The 22,317-nt window shown below is 46.1% G+C and overlaps 1 protein-coding gene across 3 annotated transcripts in view; it reads left to right on the forward strand.

Moving 5' to 3' along the window:
• SLC25A21 (solute carrier family 25 member 21) overlaps positions 1-21,865 on the forward strand; it is a 651,666-nt gene extending 629,801 nt beyond the window's left edge. For all 3 annotated transcript variants that reach the window (XM_077464683.1, XM_077464681.1, XM_077464682.1), the window contains exons 10-11: positions 4,962-5,014; positions 21,521-21,865. In XM_077464683.1, the coding sequence (XP_077320809.1) occupies positions 4,962-5,014; positions 21,521-21,582 (115 nt within the window). In that variant the 3' untranslated portion in view covers positions 21,583-21,865. The remainder of the gene's footprint in view (positions 1-4,961; positions 5,015-21,520) is intronic.
• The last annotated feature ends 452 nt before the right edge of the window (positions 21,866-22,317 follow it).

The raw sequence follows: 22,317 nt of genomic DNA on the forward strand, positions 1-22,317 counted from the left end.
ACCACCCCCAGAGGGTGGGTCTATGACAGCCTGGGCATAAAGGAAGTGGATTGGATGATGTTGGCTGTCACTCAACCAAGCAGAACGAGGATATTTAGTGGCTGAAAAGAATAATTGCAGTGGGGGGGGGGGAGTTAGGAACCGTTCTGGATTGAGGCCAGGTTCACACCGGAGCGATGCGGGAACGCCGCGAATCCGCGGCGTTTTCCCGCATCGCATGCCTCCCGCCGGCAGTTCACACTGCTCTATGCGAACTGCTGGGAGTGTCAGTGAAACGTTAATGACACCCCCAGATCAGTTCGCATATCGCAGTGCGATCTGCAAACTCGGACAGGAATCGGATCGCATGGTGTGAACACCCATGCGATCCGATTCTGCTGCGGACCAAAAAAAGGGTCCCATGCGAGTTTGCGGCGGGTGCGATGCGAATTCAGCCATACTATCTGTATGGCTGAACTCGCATCGCACAGAGATCGGATGTGATTTGCACTGCAGTGCGGTGCGAATCACATCGGGTTCTCGCTGCCGCAGCGGTGTGAACCCAGCCTGAATGTGAGTCTTGAAGTCTTGAAGCACAAGCTGCTTTTTCTTTTTTTAATCTTTAATATGCTATTAATTTTTCTATTTGTATTTTTGGCTGGTGCTCAGCCAGGCAGTAAGCATTTTCAGAAGAAGAGGTCAGCAGAGGCAGCCTCCATATTTCTGTGAGCACAGGTTTTCTTTAAAATCAGTCTAGCATCTAACACTAACTCTAACCATCAACAATTTTTTTTATTCTAGCAGCAAATAATACTATCATGAGAACAGTAGCATTGATTATCTAACCACATCACAAATGTTTAGGTGTCAGCATCCCCCCTCACCCCCCTTTTACCCCCCTTTTACTTACCTGAGGCCACTATTCTATCCAGAGCTGTGCACGTCTGTAGCTCTTCTCTTCCCTCACTTCCAGGTCGCACTGTCTTTGCTGGAGCCCCCGGGAGCCATTGGCTCCCAGTACTGTCAATCAAAGATGTGGGTTGTCACTTGCCATGCCATCCAGTGCCACCAAATGTGCATTGACACTGTATTGGTGGCAGGCTGACAGCACTGGTCTATTTAGTGAGAGCAGGAGATTGGTGATGCGGGACAGGCAGTGAGAGATGATGTTATCTCTCTGCTGCTCACTGCACGTCGCTCCCAAATTGAAGAGGCCCGGCTGTGAAGAGCACTGATGTGGAGTGGGCAGAGAGAGATGTCATCTCTGCTCATCCGCCTGCTCGCTTCTCTCCTCTCCTCCACCACTCTCATGCAGCCAGCCCGCCTGCCCCAGCAGCCGCAACCCGCTGGTTAGGCAGGGGCCCTGCAGCAAGAAACTCGGTCCTATGGGCCCCAGATTCGTGGCTATAGCCCCAATAGCCACCCCCTAGCAACGCCCCTGCTGTCAAGTAGTACAAAAGCTATAGAATAACATTTTCGATACAGTTGGGCCCTATCCACTTAATAAACACATTTTAAAAAATTGAAAATAATCCAATTACAACATTCTCCCAACCCTTTCCACAGATTTCTCTCAACAACATGTTGAAAGGCTCTCTGAGTACTACAGCGCTTCTGTCTCTCCAGGGGATTGTTTGTGGTGCACACCCATCTCATGAAATAGAGCTTTGCTCTTATGACTGGAAAATCTTGTCAGTTAAATTGTCGAGCCAGTCAGAAGGCTTACTCTCCCAAAGAAGAGGGAACCTTGTAGTAGAGTTAAGTAAAGAACACATTTACACTGATCACCAATAGAAAGAGGACACGTACACTGACCACCAATGGAAAGAGAGAATTTACTCTAACCACCAATGAATAAAACACATTTACACTGACCACCAATCAATACAAGGCATTTATACTGACTAACAAAGGAAAGATGGAAATAATAGTGGCCATTAATATAAAAAGGCCATTTACGCTGACCACCAATGCAAAGAGGGCATTTACAGTGATCACCAATTTGAAGTATAACTAAAGGCAAAACTTTTTTTTAGTTTTGGACAGAGTGGAGAGGGATTAGAACCCCTATTAGACTCTTATTGCTACCCCTCCTCCATTTAGGGAAATCCATCCTCTCTATTTGTTCTATATAACGTTATCATTGAAAATGAAAGTAAAAAGAAAATCCCAAAGTTTGGGTTGTCCCCAGAACAGTAATACAGGGGAAATCTTCACATGATAACACTAGTTCTAGTGACCCGATGGGGCCCCAAGGGATTCTCTTAATATGCAGGGATTTCCTCTTACTTCTTGTTTTGGCTATGGGACAGGATATGAAGGTAAATCTCCCCAATGGGACACAAATGGCAACAAAAAAAGAATTGACAGGGGTTAAAACCCTCCCTTACCTATGTCTATAGTTCTACTTTAAAGAAGGCATTCACTTAAACCACTAATGTAAGAAGCCATTTACACCAACCACCAATGTAAAAAAGACTTTTACTTTGACCACCAATGTAATGAGGATATTTATACTGGCCACCAAAGTAAAGACGACATTTTTGGGACTGCCCATGTAAGGAAGGCATCCCCTCTGCGCACTGATGTAAAGAGGCCATTTACACTGACCGCCAATGTAAAAAAGACTTTTACTCTGACCACCAATGTAATGAGGATATTTATATTGGCCACCAAAGTAAAGACGACATTTTTGGGACCGCCCATGTAAAGAAGGCATCCCCTCTGCACACTGATGTAAAGAGGCAATTTACACTGACCGCCAATGTAAAAAAGACTTTTACTCTGACCACCAATGTTAAAAAAAGGTACTTACAATGACCATCAATGTAAAATTGTGGTCCTAGTGTAGAAAGAAAACTATTCAGTGTCAGGGAGTGTAGAAAGACATGGAGCCACTTACCGTATATACTCGAGTATAGGCCGACCCGAGTATAAGCCGAGGCCCCCAATTTACCCCCAAAAAACTGGAAAACTTATTGACTCGTGTATAAGCCGAGGGTGAGACATGGCTGTCCATCCCTGTGTGTCCGTCCATCCCTGTGTGTGTGTCCGTCCATCCATCCCTGTGTGTGTGTCCATCCATCCATCCATCCCTGTGTGTGTATCCATCCATCCATCCATCCCTGTGTGTGTGTGTGTGTGTGTGTGTGTGTGTGTATCCATCCATCCATCCATCCATCCATCCCTGTGTGTGTGTGTGTGTGTGTGTGTATCCATCCATCCATCCCTGTGTGTGTGTGTGTGTGTGTGTGTGTGTATCCATCCATCCATCCATCCATCCCTGTGTGTGTGTGTGTGTGTGTGTGTGTGTGTGTGTGTGTGTGTGTGTGTGTGTCCGTGCAGCCTTGTGTGTGTGTCCAGCCTACCTGTGTCCCAAGCCTCCGTCCCGAGCCGCCGTCGTCCCGAGCCTCCTCCGTCCCGTGCCGTGCCTCCTCCGTCCCGTGCCTCCTCCGTCCCGTGCCGTGCCTCCTCCGTCCCGTGTCTCCTCCGTCCCGTGCCGTGCCTCCTCCGTCCCGTGCCTCCTCCGTCCCGTGCCGATGGATCGCCGCTCTTCTCGGCGGCCATTCTACAATTCAAAATTCCGCCTCCGCCTGTGATAGGCGGAACACTCAATTTCCCAGCAGCCTGTGTTCCGCCTATCACGGACATCCTCTCATACTCGTCCGTAGTATGAGAATGAGCGGATGTCCGTGATAGGCGGAACACTGACTGCTGGGAAATTCAGTGTTCCGCCTATCACAGGCGGAGGCGGAGAAGGAGGCGCGGCTTTTGAAAATTAATGTCCGCCGTCTGTCTGCTCGATACGCTGATCGAGCAGTCAGACAGCGGCGACTCGAGTATAAGCCGAGGGGGCACTTTCAGCCTCAAAAAAGAGGCTGAAAATCTCGGCTTATACTCGAGTATATACGGTAATGAAATTGGAGGAGAAGAGGTTTAACTTTTAGCTACGTAAGCAGTTTTTCACTGTCAGGGCAGCAAGGATGTGGAACTCCCTTTAACAGCTGATGGTGCCAGAGGGAAGTATTGATAGATTTAAAAGACTTTTGGATGTGCATCTTAGTGAACACAATATAAATGGATATGGGAAATTATTATCGACATGAACACACCCACATCTCTATTCAACCTTACTAACTATGTAAAAAGTACATTTTTACTGAGCAATACTGATCCCCAATGTATAAAAATAATTTACACTGACCAACAATAGAGAGGGCATTTACACTGACCATCATTCCAACAAGTCAGGTGTACCCCCCCTACTCCAGTGTACATTGTTAGTGTTTGAAATGACTGGTTGAACATTTCAACAGCCGTTGGTGCGTAATAAATATTTTTGTGGCAACTGCTGGTTAGTTTACTATAAACTACTGTTAGTTCTCTTTTATTTCTATTGTGGTGTTTTAATACCATATTTTATTAGATACAGTAAGTAAAATAATTTTTACCATACCCCACTTCTTTGTGATTGCTGCTCTGTGGATAAAGACTGATATGCATTGTACTATGTAAAGGATATAATATATTTCAGTTAATTAAATTATAATAATAATAATAATAATAATAATAATAAATTGGCCAATATTTATTGTATAACACTTGGCTTAATAAGATAGAAATAAAAAACGAATTTTATATAACCTCTCGAAACCAAATTTCCTCCCTACTATTATAGTACAGAGATATAAATAAGTTTATTGCCTAATTGAATAATGCTAATAAATTCCAGGGGTTGAACATATTTCATGGCACAAAGCAAGCCTGAGGATAGCAGAAGGATTTAATGTCTTCTATAATCTCAACACTGCTCCGGTCACACGTGTTTATATACAAATGATCAACACGGAATTTTATTACTTGTTTGATCATTATCTATTGTTACCTTTCTTTTCTTTGTTGATTTACAGTGCTGATTGCATTATAAAATCCATGTGTATTTATAATGTGTAACACCTGTCTTGCCTTTCCTTCCCTTCCAGGTTCCTGGCTCTCTACAAAGGTCTTCTTCCAAAGATCATGCGGCTTGGACCTGGTAATTCCTGTCCTAATTATCCTCGTTAGCTATTGTATATGAAGTCATTCTAGAGTTGGTAATCAAACCTTTATTAGGTGTTATCATTATTCACAGTACTATAATTACAATCTTGTACAAAAGCTACAGGATATTATTCTCAATTAGCCACTGGTTTATGTATCAAGCTGATTAATAGCTTCATTTAGCTTTAGCCATTTACTTTTCCATCTGTTCTGGTCTTCTACCAGTCATAGGAATGTGTTTTATTACTTCAAATATGGCAAAATTGACAGAATCTTCAGTATGGATGGAGCTTACACTATCAACAAAGTGGTTTTTAGCTCCAGGTTGATGAAAAAGAGGTGAAATGTTTTCTGCACCTGTGTACACCTACTTTATAACCTTTATCCCCCCCCCCCCCCTCTCAGAGCAAAGAATTTTAAACTGATTTTTGGCACAAGCACAAAGATTGCGCAAACTTGTTAGGTATGAGGGCTAATTGGTGCCTGTCAAAGAACTTTGAGATTCCTTTCTGCACTGTCCACCTAATGACATCTGAGAATATTTGAATATAATACACCTTTTACACATTTCCTTGTCAAATACTATATACAGTATATCTGTGTAGACAGAACGTTCTGACAAAATAAAGTGCTTTCTATAGAACTGCAGAATGTATTAAATCTTTTCCCAGGTATAATCCTAGGTTGAATAAAGCTTTATTGTGCAAGAAAATCACACCTAACCTGTTCTCAGTTGTCCTCACTTTCTCCAGTGGTTTGCCTGCAAGGAAGTTAAAGTATGGGATGGTTGCCCATGGGTAGACTCCTATTTTGCAATGGACTATACTCCATAAGCCTCTGTTTTGTGCATGGGGGGATGAATTATAAACCCCAATAGAGAAATATCACCTCTTGCTATCCTTAGATTATGAGTGTAGCAGACAGGGTCAACCAACTATTTATTTAATCGTCCAGTACGTTATTTTATTATTGCTTTGTATGTATATTTTGGTCTCTCTAGCTTTAAAAAGGGCCGGGGAATATTCTGGTGTTATAGAAGACTGATCATAATCCATAATAATAGTAGTTTCATGGGCAATATTTCAACTGTAAACTGATCACCAATGTAAAGATTTTTTTTTTACGACAATTAATGTAATAGGGGCATTTACACTGACCACCGATTCAACTCCTTCCCGTCACCGCCTCCAGCTCCACCTCCTAGCCTCCCCACCTTTTAAGGCTACTTTCACACTGGGGCGCTTTACAGATGCTATAGCGCTAAAAATAGTGCCTGTAAAGCGCCTCTCCTGTCTCTCCAGTGCGAAAGCCCGAGGGCTTTCACACTGGAGTGGTGCGCTTGCGGGACATTAAAAGAAGTCCTGCAAGCAGCATCTTTGAGACGCTTTAGGAGCTGTGTATACACCGCTCATCAAGTGCCCCTGCCCATTGAAATCAATGGGTAGTGCTGCTGAAGAGCTTTTAATCCTTTATTCGGCCGCTGGCGAAGGTTAACCACTTAAGGACCGCCGTATTGCCAATGTACGTCATTGCAATGGCATGTACAGGCACAAGCACGTACATGTACGTGCTTGCCTTCCAGCGGGTGGGGGGTCCGATCGGACCCCCTCCCGCTGGATACGGTGGTCCGTTTCGCTTCAGGAGCGATCCGGGATGAGGGGATGGCCGTTGGTTTCTGGCCATCCCCTCTCGATCGCTCCTGGCGAATGAGAAGCTTCCTCCCACTGTGTATTGTATACACCGGCAGGGAGGAAGTGATGTCATTCTCCTCGGGGCGGTCTTTTTGACCGGACTACGAGGAGAAGACAGAAAGTAAGTGTGCACCAACACTACACTGACATGTAGGCACACACCGGCACACAAACCCCCCCGATCCCCCCCCGATCGCCCCCCGATCGCCCCCCCGATCCCCCCGCCCTCCTCCCCCCCAGTCACAGTGTCACTGATTGCAGTGATCATTTATTTACTGATCACTGCATTCAGTGTCAGTTGTAAAAGTAAAAACTGTCAGGGCAGTTAGTGTTAGGTCCAGGGTAGCCCCCTACCACCCCCAATAAAGGTTTAACCCCCTGATTGCCCCTAGAGTTAACCCTTTCACCCCCTTTTACCAGTGTCACTAAGCGATCATTTTTCTGATCGCTGCATTAGTGTCGCTAGTGTCGCTAGGTAGCTAGTTATTTTTTTAGGTTCACCGCCAGGTTTTTATAGTGCTAGGTACCCCGATATACTACCCAATAATGGTTTTAACCCCATGATTGCCCCTAGTTAACCCTTTCACCCCCTTTTGCCAGTGTCACTAAGCGATAATTTTTCTGATCGCTGCATTAGTGTCGCTAGTGTCGCTAGGTAGCTAGTTATTTTTTTAGGTTCACCGCCAGGTTTTTATAGCGCTAGGTACCCCGATATACTACCCAATAATGGTTTTAATCCCCTGATTGCCCCTAGTTAACCCTTTCACCCCCTTTTGCCAGTGTCACTAAGCGATCATTTTTCTGATCGCTGCATTAGTGTCACTAGGTAGCTAGTTATTTTTTTAGGTTCACCGCCAGGTTTTTATAGCGCTAGGTACCCCGATATACTACCCAATAATGGTTTTAACCCCCTGATTGCCCCTAGTTAACCCTTTCACCCCCTTTTGCCAGTATCACTAAGCGATCGTTTTTCTGATCGCTGCATTAGTGTCACTGATGTCGCTAGGTAGCTAGTTATTTTTTTAGGTTCACCGCCAGGTTTTTATAGCGCTAGGTACCCCCATATACTACCCAATAATGGTTTTAACCCCCTGATTGCCCCTAGTTAACCCTTTCACCCCCTTTTGCCAGTGTCACTAAGCGATCATTTTTCTGATCGCTGCATTAGTGTCACTAGTGACGCTAGGTAGCTAGTTATTTTTTTAGGTTCACCGCCAGGTTTTTATAGCGCTAGGTACCCCCATATACTACCCAATAATGGTTTTAACCCCCTGATTGCCCCTAGTTAACCCTTTCACCAGCGATCACAGTATAAGTGTCACTGGTGACGCTGGTTAGCTAGTTAGTTATTTAGGTTCCCTGTCAGGTTTTTATATAGCGCCAGGGACCCCCATATACTACCTAATAAAAATTTGAACCCCCTGTTTGCCCCTAGTTAACCCTTTCACCAGTGATCACCGTATAAGTGTTACGGGTGACTCTGGTTAGTTTGCTTTTTATAGCATCAGGGCACCCACCATTTATTACCCAATAAAGGTTTAACCCCCTGATCACCCGGCGGGTGATATCAATTAGGTTTTAGGGTCAGGGTCTGCGTCGCCCCAGGCAGCGCTAGGTTAGTGCCAGTACCACTAACACCCACACGCAAAGCATAAACCTCCCGTAGTGGTATAGAGTCTGAACAGATCAATATCTGATCTGATCAGATCTATACTAGCGTCCCCAGCAGTTTAGGGTTCCACAAAAACGCATTGTTAGCGGAATCAGCCCAGATACCTGCTGGCACCTGCGTTTTGCCCCTCTGCCCAGCCCACCCAAGTGCAGTATCAATCGATCACTGTCACTTACAAAACACTAAACACATAACTGCAGCGATCGCAGAGTCAGGCCTGATCCCTGCGATCGCTAACAAATTTTTTTGGTAGCATTTTATATTTAAATCCGGAAGGCAGTGCTTGGTTTTCGGGGTCCTGTACGTGGCTAGGCTCCCAAAAAGTCCCCCAAATGTGGTATCCCCGTACTCGGGAGAAGCAGCAGAATTTATTTTGGGGTGTAATTTGACTTATGCCCATAGCATGTGTGAGCAATATATAATTTAGTGACAACTTTGTGCAAAAAAAAAAAAAAATTTAAAATTCCTGCAACTTGTGGCAAAATATAAAATATTTAATGGACTCAACATGCCTCTCAGTAAATAGATTGGGGTGTCTACTTTCCAAAATGGGGTCATGTGGGGGGGTTTTGTGCTATTTTGGCATTTTATGGCCTTCGAAAATGTGATAGGTAGTGAGGAGTGAAATCAAAAATTTGCACCCTTAGAAACCCTGAAGGCAGTGATTGGTTTTCGGGGTGCCGTACGCAGCTAGACTCCCAAAAAGTCCCACATATGTGGTATCCTCGTACTCAGGAGAAGCAGCAGAATATATTTTGGGGTGCAATTCCACATATAACTATGGCATGTGTGAGCAATATATCATTTAGTGACAACTTTTTGTAAACTTTTTTTTTTGTGTCATTATTCAATCACTTGGGACAAAAAAAAAATATTCAATGGGCTCAATATGCCTCTCCACAACTTCCTTGGGGTGTCTATTTTCCAAAATGGGGTCATTTGGGGGGGTTTTGTGTTATTTTGGCATTTTATGGCCTTCGAAACTGTGATAGGTAGTGAGGAGTGAAATCAAAAATTTGCACCCTTAGAAATCCTGAAGGCAGTGATTGGTTTTCGGGGTGCCATACGCGGCTAGACTCCTAAAAAGTCCCACATATGTAGTATCCCCGTACTCAGGAGAAGCAGCAGAATATATTTTGGGGTGCAATTCCACATATAACTATGGCATGTGTGAGCAATATATCATTTAGTGACAACTTTTTGTAAACTTTTTATTTTTTTGTGTCATTATTCAATCACTTGGGACAAAAAAAAATATTCAATGGGCTCAACATGCCTCTCCACAACTTCCTTGGGGTGTCTACTTTCCAAAATGGGGTCATTTGGGGGGGGGTTGTACTGCCCTGCCATTTTAGCACCTCAAGAAATGAGATAGGCAGTCCTAAATTAAAAGCTGTGTAAATTCCAGAAAATGTACTCTAGTTTGTAGACGCTATAACTTTTGCGCAAACCAATAAATATACGCTTATTGACATTTTTTTTTACTAAAGACATGTGGCTGAATAAATTTTGCCCTAAATGTATGACTAAAATTGAGTTTATTCGATTTTTCTTATGACAAAAAGTAGAAAATATCATTTTTTCTCAAAATTTTCGGTCTTTTTCCATTTATATCGCAAAAAATAGAGGCAATCAAATACCATCAAAAGAAAGCTCTATTTGTGGGAAGAAAAGGACGCAAATTTCGTTTGGGTACAACATTGCATGACCGCGCAATTACCAGTTAAAGCAGTGCAGTGCGAAATTGTAAAAAGACCTCTGGTCCTTAGGCTGTTAATTGGTCCGGGGCTGAAGTGGTTAAAAGCGACCGGCTAGCGGCCAAAAAGTGCCCATTTCAAATTACTGTAAAGCGCAGCTAAAACTAGGGGCACTTTACCACCGATGCCCCGACGCCTCAGTGTGAAAGTGCCCTAAGAGGTTCTAAATGCCGGGAGGCATTCCAAACATATGACCGCTGTGAACAGCAGCCACAGCGGTCACATGAACGGAAAATCTCCCGAACGCAAGTATGCATCAGGAGCATTAACAGTACCCGCTGGTTACTATGTTTACATAGGGCCGCATATATATTTTATTAAAAGCCCATCCACTGAGAGGCCCAAAATATTTAATATTAAAGCCCATCCGCTGAGAGGCTGCAATAATGCGTAACAGGGGCATTTACACTGACCACCAATGAAATAAGGTTGTGTACACTGATAATAAGGTGGTGTACACTAATAATCAATGTAATGACGCATTTATGATACCTATCAATGTAACGTGGCCATTTACAGTGAACACCAATGTAATGGGTGCATTTAACCTAACCACCAAGTTGGAAAGAACTGTTTTGCTGGCCACTGAGTTAAGAGGGGAGGACATTGACCACCAAATTAGCATAGGACATTTAATCAGATCACCAATGCAAGAGGACATTTACAGCATGATGATCTTCAAGGTAAGGGGTGCCTATTATGCTGACCACCAAGAGGGCATTTACACTTTCCAGCATCACAATGAGGCATTTACACTTGCCATCATTGTAATGGGGGCATGTATTATACGGACCACTAAGGTCCAAGGTAAAGATACTTTTAATAGGGATTCTTTCCCTAGGGGTTGTGCATTAAAATGTTGTTATGATGCCCTATTTTTTACACCCCCCCCCAGTCCCGAATATCCTAAACCAACAAAAGATGACTTTTTAAGAGTTGATATTGGTTGTCCTAAGGTACTACAGTATATGCCACAACAAATTATACTGCTTGATTAAAAACAACACAAATAGTGGTTAAAAAACTGGCATGTCTAGTTTCATATAGTGCAGTACTTAATTTTCTAGGTGTTGCTCTTGGCTGTATTTCAAGAAATTACCAAAATGCACACAAATGGGAGGAATTAGAGGTCCTCTATCATCAATATTTAAGCATAGCCTGGAGTGGTTTTCTGCTGCCTGTATGTGGTCATTTACATACAAAATTATGTATAGGGCTGATTTACTTTGCTAGAATAACAGTTGTACAGATTACATTTTGTTTCTTTAGTTTTCTTTATTATGAACATGTTAACCTGCTATTATACAGTATACCATTTAGTTATGTCACCACATTATTTTGTAAAACAACATCAAAGTGTTCAAAACCATGAGTTACATCAACACCAAGTTTCTGTTTATTTTGCCTAAATGTTCAGATTGTAAATTCACAGATTCACAGGGCAGTAATGTTTCTTACATTTTGACTGGTATACACATAGTCAAAGGATTTTCCCCATAGCAACTATTATTTGGTTTTCGTTTTGAAAACTCATAGCCTTGTTAGTTAATACAGGGAACAAATATTTTTATTACCTTCATGTCTTTTGCATTTTATTTTTATTTTTATTTATAGAAGCTCACGAGCCAATGACAAGATAAACACCTTTAAGCGCTTAAATAGACTTTTATGGCTCTTGCACACAGCACCAAAATTTAACATTTTAACCACTAATGCCGTGTTCAGTGAAAGAAAAATACAAAAATCTGCATTATGCTACATGGACATGGATGCATGTTCAGATTGAAGAAATCCCTGGTTGTCATCAGAACCAGTGTCCCCATCGGAAGATCCCCCCCCCCCCCCCCCCCCCTTTCATTCATGTTCTTGTGACAACTCAAAATTTGGTATTTTCTTTCACTTGCAATCTTGGTCACCATGACAAATCGATAGGATCAATTTCCCTAACATGGACACAGCAATAAAAATCTGACAGATGTTCTGTTCCCACTCTATGCAATTAGTTGTTATGCAATTAGTTATACTTTATTTCTGAGTTTTATGTAATTTCCTGCAGAATAAACAAAACTTTACGGGGCCACTAAGAGGGTAATAAGAATGCACTTCCGTAAGGCCATGCTGTGTAGCTTCCTTTCTGACCAATCACATTCAACGTCAATGGCATTGTTGTATCTGATTGGTGGCTACACGAGGCATGTTGTTACCAACTACTTTAACATCAGGCTTTCTGTATGTGGAAAGGTAGTGAGGCATTACCAGAAGACATCTTTCAGGATCACCATATTACAGACAAAAGAGAATTGGGGTTTGTTAGCGCAAAACAGCACTGTCTCAATGAAGGACTGAACTAATCAGCAGACAGCCTGTACTCCACGTATGCATCTCAAGGTTTAGTTTTCACTTTTATTCTAGGATGTGACTATAAAGGAAACTCACATTTAAAATCTATTTTCATAACCCCCTTCTTACAACCATTCCATTCAACGTATATCAAAAATAATCGTAAATGATGTGACATTTGTCTATGAAATTGGAATAGTGGGGGGCGTGTCCGGAAGCCGAGCTGGACGGACGCAAGGAGTAAGAGCTCTCCTCCAGCCCAACGCTACAGCGACTTGAATCCTCAGCCCGGAGCACACTGCAGCCTCCGCCGGGCTCTTCCTCGGCCTTTAAGCATTATTTTCAGCCGCCCGAGGCCTTGCCGGGCGGCGGGGGCAAGATGGCGCCGGACGGCGCGGATCCTCACTGCTGGGTCCCCACAGCATCTCGCCCTCCGCTTCATGCCCTTCCGGCGGACCGAGCTTGGCAGCCCCCGCGCCCCTCCGAGGCTGCGGGGGAACTGGATGCCTCACATAGCCCTCCGGGCTCCTCCCTGGACTGCCTGGAAGCCCCGCACGAGACTGCCCAGGACCTCCGCCACGGACTAGGCCGCAGCGGCAAGATGGGCAAGATGGCGCCGACTGGCCCCACAGCCTCACCGCAGGTACGCCAGCCCTCCCCCTTGCCTGAAGCTACAAAGCCCCTGCTTCTGCCGGCTCCCCCACGGGACCCCCTGCAGAGCGGGCAGCTAACTGGGGGGGTGGCCAGGGCTGTCCATCTCCCACCCCCTCTCCTCTGTTTTGGGGGGAGCAGGCAAATGATCCGCCACCACCCATGCCGGATACCCAATGTTCGGCGGCCTTTCCTCGCCTCCTCCGCACCGCTCTTCACCTCAGTACGGCCTCCAGTGCCTGCCTCTCCCCTACGCCCTCGGATCTCATGGAGGACTCCCAGACCCGCTCTGACCCTGCACATGGTGGGGAAGATGGGACATCCCCTGTGGCTGCGGAGGAGGATCGGGCGGCATGGCCATCGCCCGCCTTTCCCAAGGCACAGAGGCCCCCCGCTCTCGGGACTCCAGCGCATCCAAAGACCGCACAGCTGCTCTCCCCTCCTATGCTCAGGTAGCCCGGGCCTCAGGCCACCCTCTAGGAACAGCCCAGCTGGACCCCTCACCCCGCTCTCCCCATGCTACCTCCTGGGCCGACCCAGCCATTGTGGCCCCCCTCTTCCACCGGGGGACTTCCACGAGGGGAGCTGCCCCCCCACTACCTACCTTCTCAGCCTCTCCTCCAACAGCAAGAGTCCATTCACCCCTACTGGCAAGCGTATTTGCAAACTATACCGATGAAGGATGACTTTAAACAGCTTGTAGCGGAGGTGCAAGCTACTTGCCGCGCTGAAATCAAGACCCTGCACACAGGCCTTAAACACCTAGCTGACCGTGTGGAGATGGCGGAGGAGGATATCCAGGATATCCAGGAGACCAAGTTGACGGTCCACCGCGTTCAGGTGGAGACCTCGGACCATCGCCTCTTACTACGAGATATGCAATGCCAAGTGGAAGATCTCGATAACAAAGGCCGCAGAAACAACATCCGCGTCCGCGGCCTGCCTGAGACGGAGGGCGCTGAGGACCTTCAGGCCTCGCTGCAAACATTATTTAATGAGATGTTAGGGGAAGACCCGGACAAACACATAGAAATGGACAGGGCCCATCGGGCCCTGAGACCCAAAGGTCCGGCCTCAAAGCCAAGGGATGTTATCTGCAGAATCCACTCCTTCCCACTCAAGGAAGACATCATGTGCAAATCCCGCTCCATCCGCGAACCTGGCCTTTGACAATTCTCCAGGCCAGCTTTACCCGGATCTTTCCTGGATCACGCTTCAAAAACGCAGGCTGCTACAGCCTCTTCTCCGGGCCCTCCAAGACAAGAATGTCCTCTACAGATGGGGCTTTCCCTTTAGCCTGACCGCAAGACACCAGGGAAAGTCTGCGACTCCACGATACCCGGAAGACCTGGTGCCCTTTTGCGACACTCTGGACATTTCTGTCCCTCAACTGCCCGACTGGGACTTGGTTGCCTCTCCCCCCCCCCAATGCCAGTGATCTGGCAGAAAGTTTCCTCGGCCAAGCGGCACAGAGGCCCAGACCCCCCCCCCCGCAGGTCACCCAAACGTAAATGAAGAAAACGCCAAGTCAAGTGGACATCTCCCCTCCGCAGTTTTTCTCTTTTTTTTTCTTTTACCCTTATCCCCCATTTTGGGGATCTGTTTTCCCTTCCCCCCGATTGCTGGAGCTACATTTACTCCTCGTTTTTCTTACCCCGGGCTGGCCTAGGTTGAGTCCAAGGATGGATCGACTCCCGGGTTATTGCCCCCCGTTGGTTCCTTTCGTGGAGTGGACTGTTGGTGCCTCCCTAGCCTGTATTTTTGGACTTCCTGGCTGGAGAGTCGTTAAGGAACCGTACAGATCCAGTGTCCCTATAGGACCTCTGGAACTGTCTTTTGATAATGTTTCATTTTACTTTGTACTCTGTTATTGTTTCTATTCTTTCTTTTCTCTCTAGGTTTTCCCTTCTCCTCGCTTCTCCAGCGACGCTCTGCCAGTGGTTCTCCCGGTCGCCTGCCCTCCTCCAGTGGTCACCGCTCCCCCCGAGGCATGGAGGCCTCCAACAAACTCAGCTAAGTATGCCCTGCACACCACCCCTACTCGATCATGGCTAAGATCCTGTCCCTTAATGTACATGGCCTGAACTCCAACAAAAAGTGGCATTTAGCGCTCAGGGAGTTCCGACAGGCGGGGGCAGATATAGTGATGGTCCAGGAAACACACTTTAACCGGGGAGATTCCTTTACTTTCGCCTCCAGACATTTCCCTCAGATCTATCAGGCGTAAGAGAGCGGGAGTGGCCATAATTTTTCGGCAGGGGGCCCCTTTTACTTCCACCTCCGTACACTTAGACCCTCAGGGTCACTACATTATCCTCCACGGTCTGTGGCGCACACAGGCTTTGACTCTGTGCGTCCTCTATGCCCCCAATGTCCATCAACATCAATTTCTGTCTAGGGTGCTCTCCCGCTTATTTAGGACGCCCCCCGGGCTTCTGGTGATAGGGGGGACTTTAACCTTACTCAGTCCACACTATATGACCGCCTTGCGGTGGACTCCCGGGCGCCTCAGGCTAGGGCCCTAAGAGACTCTAAGCTTTTCCGCCAGATCACCAGAAGACGGGGTCTTTTTGATGCCTGGCGGGCTCTGCACCCACAGGACCGCCAGTACACCTTTTACTCTGCTCCCCACGGCACACACTCGCGTATTGATCATTTTTTTGTCAACAACACCACACTGAGGGCTGTCCGCTCTGCACATATCCTGCCCATTTCCTGGTCCGATCACGCCCCCATAACTCTAACTCTAGACTTGGACCTCTCCCTTCGTAGGCCTTGTACCTGGAGGCTGAATAACTATCTCCTGCAGCATGCTCCGGCAATGGCAGAGCTGGAGACCTCACTCCGGCACTACTTTGTTGAGAACGATACCCCAGATGTCTCCCACGCTACCCTGTGGGCTGCCCATAAGGAAGTCATCCGAGGTCGCTGTATCGCCCTGTCCTCGGCCCTGAAGCGGGATGCACAGGCCGCCAGGCTACAGGCCGAAAAACAACTTAAGACCCTTGAAGCCCGTCTTCTAGGATCCCCTCTATCTCCACCCTCAAGCAAATTGTCCAGACTCGGCAGATACTCCGAGACCTGGCGTTGGGATTGGTAGAAAAGGCACTAATCCGCCTGCGACAACTCTACTACGACAAGGGAAACAAAGCGCAGTCGCTGTTGGCCCGGAAACTGGCGGACCGCACACTGACCTCTGCGCCGGCCCAAATAAAAGACAGGAGGGGAGACCTCCTGACCCATCCCCAAGCGATAGTGGACGCATTCGTTGACTTTTATACAGATTTGTACAATAAGCCGGACATTCCCCACAACCCTCCGGCCCCTGGCCTGTCTAATCATATAACCCAATACTTAGAAAATATAGTGCTGCCCCGAGTGCAGGACATGGACCTCCAGGAACTAAACGCCTCTATTACTGAGGAGGCACTCCTAGCGACTGTAAAGGCCCTCCCGACCCATAAGTCTTCGGGACCGGACGGGCTCCCCTACGAGTATTACTAGGTGTTTCTACCTATCCTGAGCCCACACATGACCAAACTATTTAACTCCTTTCTTCAACAGTCCCCGGTCCCGACCGAAATGCTAGGCTCCTTTATCTCCCTCATCCCTAAACCGGACAAAGATCCGACCTCCTGCGCCAGTTACCGCCTATCGCCCTACTGAACGCGGACCTAAAAATTTTTACGAAGCTCTTAGCAAATCGCTTAAATGCGATTCTCCCCTTCTTAATACATAAGGATCAAGTGGGCTTTGTCTCTCTGAGACAAGCAGGGGACAATACCAGGAAGGTCATAGATCTCACTGATGTGGCGAATAGGGACAACCTAGCATCTCTGGTCCTCAGTTTAGACGCCGAGTAGGCGTTTGACCGCCTAAGCTGGCCCTTCATGGAGGCTACGTTGCACTGTATGGGCTTTCGGGGCCCGTTCCTGCGTGCGGTGCAGCACCTCTATACCACTCCCTCCTCACAGGTTAAGACCCCCTTTGCTACATCCTCAACCTTCTCCATTGCTAATGGCACCCGCCAGTGTTGTCCGCTATCGCCTCTCCTTTTTGCACTGTGCGTGGAGCCTCTGCCATTAGAAGCAACCCCGACATCCGGGGGATTTCGGTTAGGGGCAGGGAATTCAAGATATCGCTTTTCGCAGACGACGTTATCCTCACCCTGACTCAGCCCAGTACCTCACTACCCAACCTCCACTCTGAACTGAGCCGCTACGGGGAGCTATCGGGCTACAAAATAAACACGTCGGTGGCCCTCCCACTGAATATGGCGATGGATGAGACGTCTCACCTGCGCTCCATATTCTCATATAAATGGGAAAGCTCCTCCCTTAAATACCTAGGGGTTTCTCTTACGCCATCATTCCATACCCTATACCAGGCTAATTCCCCCCCCCCCTCTATCGGGCAATTAGGGAACTGATCCACAAATGGAAGGTGCATCACATATCGCTCCTGGGACGGATCACGTCTATTAAAATGGTGATCCTCCCCAAGCTCCTGTATTTGTTTCAGACACTGCCGATCCCGGTCCCTTACGCACATCTACGCACACTTCAGAAGGACCTGTTGAAATTTGTATGGAATTACAAAAAACACTGGGTCCCGAGCTCTGTCATGACGGCCCTACACTCAGATGGCGGCCTGGCATTCCCCGACTTGGTTCGATACTATCAGGCCGCTCAGCTGCGGGCCATAGTCTCCTGGTTTCCGCAGAGGTCCTATAACAAGTGGTCGGAGATTGAAAAAATCTGGCTAGCCCTGGTAAACCCGAACAGCTTCCTATGGGGCGCGAGCGTCAAGATAGATCCGGGTCGGCTACTAGGGCCGATGGCCCAGCTCCGCCTGCTCTGGCGGAAGCTTTCCCGTGAGCACAGTCTCCATTCGGAGTTCTCCCTAATGACCTCCTTTCTCTGCAACCCGCAGTTGCCGACCAGCCTGACCCATCAGATGTCCTGGCCCTGGGCCTCGCGCAACCTGTTTCATCTAGGGCACCTGGTGGACCCTAGAACAAGAAAGTTGTTGACCTTCTCGGAGCTCCAGGCCAAACACGACCTTCCCCGACAGACGTTTTACAGCTACTTACAAATAAGACACTTCGCACAAGCTAGGGCCCCCCACCTACAGTTCTCCCCGCCCTCCCCATTCGAGCAGATAATTCTGGAAGGAAGGAATTGCAGAGGGCTGATTTCAGACATTTACCGCATTCTCAACACACACCACTTCCAAACGAGAGGTAAAAATTCATATATGAAGCGCTGGGAGAGGGAACTGGGTGAGGAGCTCCCCCTTGAGGCTTGGCAGGGGGTGTGGCGTCAGGCGGCCAAGTCATCTCTGTGTACACTGTACAAAGAGAATTCCTACAAAATCCTCTTTTTCTGGTATCAGACCCCCGACATACTCCGCAAAATATACCCCTCTACCTCAGACCGCTGCTGGCGATGTCTGAGGGAGCGGGGCTCCCTGTTCCACATTTACTGGGCCTGCCCTTTGATTGCCCCATACTGGCTCATGACCCGAAGGCTGCTTCAACGTCTATTTGACGTGTCGGTACCCCACTCCCCTAAATTTTTCTTACTAGGCCTGTCACAACCCCCATTAGCCAGGCCGGGCCGGAAGCTCCTTAGGCATATCCTGACAGCAGCCTGTTGCCTGATAGCCCTTAACTGGAAAAATTCATTGCCCCCGTCCACGGAAGCCTTATACTCTAGGATTAAGGATGTCGAACTCATGGAGAGAATGACTGCCAGAGTGAGAGATAGGCTTGAAGAGCATGACTTGGTCTGGGGGAGATGGCGGCTACTGGAGGATTGATGGCGAGCCGGTATGAGTACGGTGATGTAGACCACTGGCGTTCTATTTCTTTTTCCTTCTTTCTCTCTTTTTTTCTCTCTTCTACTATCTCTGTTCACAATGTTAATGGTCCTTGCTATGTTATGAATCAGGCATTCGAGCCGGACAGCAAACCTTGGGTGGCCTTTTGGTTGCTAGCACGGATGGCTGACCTGCAATGTCTTCCGTCCGGCTGCGCACCCTCGGTCGGATTGCCTAATATTGCTGCACCCCCTAATGCTGTGTTACCTTGCACTGTCTATTTGTACTGGGCCCCGCAGATTTTGGGAGCCGTATTGCTGTATGCCTGTACTATTCTTTTTCTCTTGCGACCACGAAAAATAAATAAATTGTTATTTGGAAAAAAGAAATTGGAATATTAGTGTGGTCATTCCACAATCCAATCATTCCCCATGATTGGATTGTGGAATGACCACACTAAAATTTGTGTGGATGGCTTTAGGCTGTCCTGTAAATTTGCCAATAAAGGAGAGAAGTATGAGGAATAACGTAAACAACCTATTGAATGTATATCCAATGAGGTGGGCCCTCATACTACATAGATACATAGGTAGTTCATCATATTATATAGATACATAGGTAGGTCCTCATACTACATAAATACATAGGTATATACGTAGCCCCTCATACATAGTTAGGTCCTTATATTACCGTACATAAATACTGTAGATAGACCCTCAGACTACATAGATAAGCCCTGATTCTACATAGATAGAAAGATAGTCCCTCATACTACATAGAGACATGGGTAAGCCTTCATTAAACATAGATATAAGCGTATGACCTCATACTACATAGACATATAGGTAGGTCCTCATTCTACATAGATTTATTGGTATGGTCTCATGCAACACAGATATACAGTATAGATAGGCCCTGATACTACATAGATGCACAGATACATAGGTAGGCCCTCCATGGTACATAGATACACAGATGGACCCTTATACTACACAGATACATAGGTAGGCCCTCCATGGTACATAGATACACAGATGGACCCTTATACTACACAGATACATAGGTAGGCCCTCCATGGTACATAGATACACAGATGGACCCGTATACTACACAGATACATAGGTAGGCCATCACACTACATACTGTAGATACATCGATAAACCCTCAAACTACACATACATGGGTAGGCCCTTATAGTACATAGATACACAGATAGACCCTCGTACTACACAGATCCATAGGTATGCCCTCATACTACAGCTTTTCTTAGATTTGATCAGTTAGATTATTAAAATTTACCAATAACTTGGTAGTATGGGTCTTCCTGCCTGGATATACCATAAATTAAATACATTTTTAGGTGGGTTTTCTTGATTTGATTTTCAAATAGGTTAAATCTAAACCAAGAAAATCCTAGCTGGGGTGTGGCCAGCTTTACTGTAGATGTTAAAATGTATATTACCCCTAAATGTAATAATATGAGAAGCAAGATATCGGTGTAAGCCACCAAGTCGATTTAAGGATCTGTCCACAGCACCCAAAGCAAGGGGAGGAGAAATGACAGTGAACACCATGCAACCGCTAAAAAAAATAAAGCAAAAAAGGTACTTAAAGCGGTTGTAAAGGCAGAAGGTTTTTTTTATTTTAATACATTCTATTCATTAAGATAAAAAAAACTTCTGTGTTCAGCAGCCCCCCTAATACTTACCTGAGCCCCATCTCGATCCAGCGATGTTGCATGGGGTACTCAGCTGTCCGGACACACAGAGCTGCAGCTCGGTTGAGGTGCCCCCATAGCAAGCTGCTTGCTGTGGGTACACTCAACAGGAGGGAAGGGCCAGGAGTGCCCAAGAGGGACCCGGGAAGAGGAGGATCTGGGCCGCTTTATGAAAAATCACTGCACAGAGCAGGTAAGTATGACGTGTTTGTGATTTTAAACAAAACAAAAAAACAAGACTTTAGTATCACTTTAAAGTGCTTTTAAATCCAAAAACAAACATTTATTACTATTTCTCAGATGTGATGGACAAATTCGTTTTCTTTTTTAGGTTTCCTTTCTTCTACTTTTTATTTTTTCTCGGTGATCCTGCCAGTTAGTCTTTTATCATTTAGGTAAAACATTATCCCAAAAGAAAAAATAAACTGTTTGCTGTAACTGATTTTATAGTGCTAGCTTAAACTGATTTTGGGTTTAATATCACTTTAAATATTTTATTTAGCATCTCTAGATAAATGGTGGGTAAGCTTTAACATTGTGCAGATCAAAAGTGTTAGGTTCCCAAATACTTCAGTTTACAATGGTGTATAGCTAAATTGCTTTGGAGAGTTGAACATACAGTAAGTGTAGTTTGAGAAATGAGCGGGTTTTCTTGGACAATGGATAGCAGTGCTGTCAGTAGTACATTGTATTTCTCCTGTGCACAGTGATATTAACCTGCCCCTATGGCCTCTTGTCTGGTATGTGCCTACCTGTATTGTGTTCCTCACCTGCATTCCCTGCCTAATGTTAGCTGTGATTGATCCCCAGCCACAGCAAATCTCACCTGCTTGTTGTGCTCTTGTATTTGCAGGAGGTGCGGTGATGTTGCTTGTGTATGAATATGCCTATGCCTGGCTGCAGAAACATTGGTGACCCGAAGCGAAGCCATATCTTCCTGGCCCCAAACACACACAGATCAATCCTCATAGCTGGTGGAAACTTGGACTTTAAATAAATCAGAGATCATAAAGCTGAATATATTTTAATGAATGTTTTTGCTAATTACATGACGTTTGCATATTTTGGAAAATGTGGCCACAAACTGAATTTTTGCTGCGGTAATTAGAATTTGTATTTGTCATACTAAAGACAGATTGCATATTTGAAAGAGAACCTGTCATTTTGCTAACTTCCTTGATAAACCATTCCAAATGTCGCTTATGTTTCTGGCCAATCCATTTGTCAGTCAAAACCCTTGGAAATGCCCAGTACTTCCAAGTATGGACAGCATGAGAATGATTTACTAAAACTGGAGAGTGCAAAATCTGGTGCAATTCTGCATGGAAACCAATCAGCTTCCAGGATTTTTTTTGTCAAAGTTTAGGTGAACAAGCTGAAGTTAGAAGCTGATTGGCTACCATGCACAACTGTACCAGATTTTGCACTCTCCAGTTTTAGTAAATCAACGCTATGTGTCCTTTTTCCTACCAGAAATTCTTGGGACTAAGACTGGCCATAGACGCTTCATTTTTTTTTTCAATCAGCTGGCAGGCTGATCAAAAAAAATGAACACGTGCATGGTAAATGGAAGAATCCTCCTCGATGTGCCATTGTATTCTGACATCAGATCTCCTCTGTTGTCAGAATACACTGATTAGTGGCTGCAGC

Source organism: Lithobates pipiens, unplaced genomic scaffold, assembly GCF_037356315.1.
Source record: "Lithobates pipiens isolate NorthernLeopardFrog02 unplaced genomic scaffold, aLitPip1_a1.2 Scaffold_30, whole genome shotgun sequence".
NCBI classification, from domain to species: Eukaryota; Metazoa; Chordata; class Amphibia; order Anura; family Ranidae; genus Lithobates; species Lithobates pipiens.